The sequence below is a fragment of the Marmota marmota genome, unplaced genomic scaffold (genome assembly GCF_001458135.2).
Source record: "Marmota marmota marmota unplaced genomic scaffold, marMar, whole genome shotgun sequence".
NCBI classification, from domain to species: Eukaryota; Metazoa; Chordata; class Mammalia; order Rodentia; family Sciuridae; genus Marmota; species Marmota marmota.
The window spans coordinates 6,274,791-6,280,790 of record NW_026000168.1 but is presented as its reverse complement, the minus strand read 5'-3'; the positions used below and the strand labels follow the sequence as shown (position 1 = coordinate 6,280,790).

General features: G+C 36.3%; 1 protein-coding gene across 7 annotated transcripts in view; it reads right to left on the bottom strand.

Annotated features, from left to right (window-relative positions):
- The window catches only part of Chl1 (cell adhesion molecule L1 like), a 200,282-nt gene that overhangs the window by 18,385 nt on the left and 175,897 nt on the right, over nucleotides 1-6,000 (bottom strand). For all 7 annotated transcript variants that reach the window (XM_048787024.1, XM_015494932.2, XM_048787019.1 and 4 more), the window contains one exon: nucleotides 5,430-5,500. In XM_048787024.1, the coding sequence (XP_048642981.1) occupies nucleotides 5,430-5,500 (71 nt within the window). The remainder of the gene's footprint in view (nucleotides 1-5,429; nucleotides 5,501-6,000) is intronic.

Below are 6,000 nucleotides of genomic sequence, written 5' to 3'. Positions count from 1 at the left end.
AAAGCTTTTTTTTTTTTTTTTTGAGATCTTAAATACTCTTCTTTGGGTCAGAACAGTTGTAAAATATTGCTGTTATTCTTTAGGTGTATGCTTGCAAATCAGTCCTGTGCCTTCCTAAGTAATGGGAAGCCCACACTTGAGATGCCTGAATTATGTTCCTTTGGTTAAATCTTACAAGTTTTCATCTAGAAAACAATTTACAAATACATTTCACAGAAAGTTTTAGCTGGTGCAGGAACTTTCCATTTTATATATATATATATTAATATTATATTTGCAGAAATGAAAAAGAGGTAGCCACGGATTCTTGAGTCACGAGTGGAATGTCCACGGTTTTCCAAGGAGAACTCTCCTCCACAGGATTCCACTAATCTCATGCTCCATCTTTCTTCCATGACAGAAGAGAGACAATCTGACATTCATTCTAGAAAATAATCATATTTATACCCCAGAGCCCAGTAGCAATAGTTCCTCTTTATACATTAATCATTCCGCAGCTTCTTAACTACTCTGTTTCGGATTCTTTAAGAGCATGTGCCTCTCTCATCCACTTTATTTTACTGTATACAAGTGTTTGGTGGAGAAACTTCTCACACAAGAAATTGATTATTCCCACCTTAGCTTTTAATTAAGCAATACTTTAATTTAAAAAACATTAATGTGATTTAAGCCACTTATTTAATTTCACAAAATGGGAAATTTATTTAAGCGATTCAGTTGTACGAAATACATTTAAAATACAATTTTAATCCTAGATATAAAGTTCACTTACATTAACAGTAATTTCATTTTATATGTGGGTGATTCAATAATACCATATATAATGTTCTTGCAGAATTTGTAATGGTTTTTTTATTCCATCTAATTTACTAAAATACTTATTAGAAGCATAAGTTAGAATTAAGTTGAAAGTATCATGCTTATTTCAGCAAATATTTTTAAGTTGCATGCCCATTCCAAGGTGAATACTTAAATTTTCTGTGAGCAAAAAAAAAAAAAAATCAAAGCAAAACAAAAAACTTTCTGAGAGATTCCACAGTCATTGTTAATACTTGCATTTACTGAAAAGCTTTACTCCAAGACATTTTTAATACAAGCCAGATATAAATTCACCAGGGACTTTAGCGCTGTAGAAATGAATCAGATATTAGCTCTCTACAGAGCGATCCAGAATTATAATTTCCTTCAGCCCCTCCTGACAATAAATGTGCACAGATAACATTATTCAATTTATATGTGCTTTGCTCCAACGAAAAGAAGTAAATTTAATAAATTTCTCTAATAAATTTTAAAATAAACTGGAGAGTGTTCAGAAGAATCTTTTAGCTATGCTGACAGGTTCTTGGCTGACCAGACTTCTGAAGAAGCAGCAGCGTGCTTCATATTTGGCTTTAAAATAAGAATATTCTCAAATAAGCTCCCCAAAAGAGAACAGCAGAAGAACTGGAGTAGAGATACAAGGCTTGCTGTTACGGGTTAGATGTGGTGTCCCCCAAAAGCTCACATGGGAGACAATGCAAGGTTTGGAGGAGAAATGATTGGGTTATAGCCTTAGCCTCATCAGTGAGCTAATCCCTGATGTAATTAACTGAAGCGATAGGGTATGGCTGCAGGAGGTGGGCATTGGGGCCTGGCTTTGGGGTATATATTAATGTCTGGTGAGTGGAGTCTCTCTCTCTGCTTCCTGATCACCGCCATGTTAGCTGCTTCCCTCTGCCATACTCTTCCGCCATGATGTGCCTGGCTCACCTCAAGCCCTGACAAATGGACCTGGCCTTCTATGGACCAAGACCTCTGAAACCTTGAGCCCTCAAACAAACTTTTCCTCCTCTAAAAATTGTTCTGGTCAGATCGTTTAGTCACAGCAGTGAAGAAGCTGAGTAAAACACTCCACTTCTCTTTACTGTGTTGCCCATGAGGAAGAAGTCTCTAGAAGTCAATGATAATTAGCAAGAATCTTCATGTACAACTGTATAAAAAAGAGGAGTCTATACTGCTAACATGTTTTCAAAGAAATCTATGAACCAACCAAGGTTTTAATGTTCTACCTAGAAGCTAGACAGATGGCCACACTGCCTTAATTCTTTTAAAAAAAAAAATTGAACATTTTTATTTATTTTTAATTGACAAAAATTTTATTTATTTTATACAAGATGTAGTTTTAAGAAAGGCACACATTGTAGAAAAGGTAAATTGGGCTAGCTAGTGTATCTCTACAAATATGACTCAAATTATTATATAAAATACATCTCAAAAAATATCACATATTTTTGCAGTGGGAACACTTTTTACAATCTGTTCTCATAGCAATTTTCAAGAATACATTTTTCTAACTGGAGTCGCCAGATCAGCTGACTGGAGTCTACTAATTGCATGTTAAAGCAGGTGGATCATTTTATTACACTTTCAGCAGAAATAGTTAACCTCAGGTCCTTCAGGAGCTACACAAGCTGACTATGCTCAAAAAAACCGTAGATGAAGAAGCCTCTACTTACCAGTATTGGTAGAAAGTTTGGTAATTGGTTGGTTGGTTGGTTGGTTGGTTTGGGGGTGTTTTTGAAATGAGATATTTGTTATTTATTGAAAGAAGTTGAAAAATTCATACGAATAAAATAATGCTTATGAATAGTTGGGAACTGCCAAGTAAAAATTATTCCCATCTATGTAACTAACTAAGCTATAGGGGGCTCTTTTCGCTTCTGAGAAAAATGTCATTATATGTTAACACTTACACAATACAGGTGAGTCATGGTCTACTTAATACATGAAAAGTAGACTTGGGAAGGTAATGCCAACTAAGAAAACTAATTCTAGCATTAAATTAAAATTTAATGTTTACTCAAATTGAATTCTATTTAATGCTAAAACAAACTGAAATTAAGGGCACCTTTTTCTGCTGCTCATCTGTTAACCCTCTTATGAAAGATCAACTTTCAAAAAAAATTGTGTCTCCTTGATCATTTGCAGCTAGGAATAATTTTGTGAGTCAGTTGCTATGGGCGGGGTCAGGTAACTCCATACCGTATCTGCTTGTCCACCCCACCATCTAATTCCTTTCTAACAACTTCACAGATGATTCATGCAAAACAAAACAAAACAAAACGAAAAAACAAATCTCAATGAATGAATGTTCTTCAACATGGCTGGCTGTGTCAGTAGTGATCAGAACGGTGATACTTCACAATAACATGAAACACAGTTATACACACACGAGTGTAACTGTCAGTCTAGTTCCAAATCCCTGTGTCTACTTCCTAGCTCCAGTCACTTTATTCACTTGAGATTTGCTCTTCAAAGACAAACTACAAAAACTTTCTTGGGATAGTCTCATCCTATTCCAAGAACATAAGTTAGGTCTTGGGCTACTTTTGGGAGCAAAGAGTCGCTTATAAAGAAGAGGAGCTGTAAGGAAGCTGGAGACTCCTTCCCTGCTCTTGTTACTGAGTCAGTGGGCGGCACCCAGGTGGGGGCACTGAAAGCCTCAGCTTCTCTGTACAAAAGATGCACCTGACTCCACCGTGCTCCATGGCGCTCCCAGTGGAGGGACTCAGAAGTTCACTTTGGTGGAACATGGGCTTCTCTGGGGGACTGACCTGCAAATTACACAGCAGTATTGTCATCTCACCAGTTCCACATCTATACCTTCTGGAAAGTTCTATGTAACTTGGAAATTTCCACAAAACTTGGGAGAATAAAACCAAAATACTCTAAAAGAATAAAGATTAGCGCTGGGATTGTAGCTCAGTAGTAGAGCTGTTGCCTTGCATGAGTGAAGCCCTGGGATCAATCTTCAGCACCACATAAAAATAAATAAATACAAATAAGGATATTGTGTCCATCTACAGCTAAAAATATATTTTTAAAAAAGAATAAATGGTCAACATAATTTCAGACTCTAAGAAATTATCAAGACAATGTAGCAATAACTATTTATGACTGCAATTAAAAAATTTAGTCATAGATGGACAAAATGTCTTTATTTTGTTTATTTATTTTTACGTGGTGCTGAGGATTGAACCCAGTGCCTCACACATGCTAAGCAAGTACTCTATCACTGAGCCACAAACCCAGCCCCTATGACTGCAAATTTAAGGACAAAATAATATTTTTGAATATATCTAGTTTCTAAGGAGTTTCTAAGTAGTACCATTTTTTTCTAAGTAGTTTCTAAGTAGTACCACTTAGTAGTACTAAGTTTCTCAGTAGTACCATTTTTTTAAAAAGAAATTTCCATGTCTTAAATTTTCAAAATTTAACATCACTAAAATAGAAGTAAAATGTTAGTGTTTATGTAAAAATATTGCTGAAATAATTTGTAAGGTTCGATCATGGTAGTACATAATGAATACAAAGACTATGAAGGAAAAAAAATGAAATGAACTTCATACATTTAAAAGTTCTATCATAAATCATATCTACAATAAAGTGAAAAAATTAGTATATTCCAGCCTATATTCTAAAATGTCCTATATTTATGCAAAATTCAATGAAATCAATATTGGAGGCCTATGATTAATCAGACGTTTGAATGGTAATCTTTTTTTCATGTAGGACAATTTATTTCCTCATGAAATATGTCTAAGTTCTAGATGAAAACTGACATGCTTCACTGCTACAGAAGAAACTTGGATAAATGATGCTAGAATAATTGAAGTTATCCCAGAAGATATAATTTTTTCCCAAATGTAAAGAGGAAAGTCTATTTAACAGCATTTATTAGGGATACGTGAAGGGGGAAGGTAGAACTGAATGTCTAAACATACCCATGTTTGAATCCTAGCCTTTTTTTTTTTTTGGTACTGGGGATTAAACTAAGGGGTGCATAACCACTGAGCCACATAACCACTGAGCTGCTTAAGGCCTCACTAAGTTGTCAAGGTTGGCTTTGAACTAGTGATTCCCCTGCCTCAGTTTTCCAAGCCACTGGCATTACACCATGGGCCCTAGCACATTAAGCTTAATCCTGGCTTTGTTCACTTCTGCCTGAGCAGGAAGGGGGAGACCCTCACCATCTCACATCATCTCGGACCCCAGTTCCTCCAGCTAGAACACGGTGTTACTGATGCTCTAGGAATTAGAAATGAATGTGCAAAATGGCCACAGGGGTTGGTGATTGTTACTTGCAGGGGGTGGAGTGGGGGTGGTGTTCACCCATTGGCATTGCCCTTACTAAGCCACATAGTGAAAGGCTTTCTGTATCTTTTGAAAGTGAGAGCATTTAAAAATGGATGATCAAAAGACTGGGAATCTGAAACTTTCAGTAAGATACCAACCGCATCCACCTGTAGAGTCCTGCTTGAATGATTTACAAAGGCTCACCTCTGTGTCACAACTTCATGGAATCAAAGTGATTTCACATCGCAAACATGCATTGCTCTGTCCTTAACCAAAGGCACAAAGGAACCCACAACACATCACGGAATACGCACCTCCCATTTGATGATCATCTCCTTGGGCTGAGACGCTTCCACCCTTATGTTTTCTGGGTTCTTGTCTGGAGCTGAAAAATGACAAGCAACAGAACTATTTTTTCTCCTTACTTTGTAACCAGTAGATAAATCGCCATATCATTCCCCTCCAAAACTACCCAGTGGGTAGTACTGGGTTTTGGATACATCTTAGGTTTAAACCTCCTTGTTTAAATTCTAAACCTGTCCTTTGAAAATGTCTTTTTCATTCTAAACCTGCTGTGTTTTTTCTGTTACAATTGTTGGTCTATATAAATGTTGTGAATGTTTACTTCTGAGAGAAGAAAATTAAAGCTCATGAATTAACACCATCAGCCAAGTTTTAAGGACACGATGAAGCAAACAGCATGTCATGTCACCATGAAATATATTCAGATGGATCCACTGTATTAGAAATAGCTAAGCAGGAGGTGAGTGCTGAGTTCAAGGCACACTAAAATCATACAAATATCAAATTCAGTTACCTCAACTTGCTTTTTGTCAGTCCAAAAAAGGAATTATATCCTTGCACATTTATTTCACTCAGGAAAAA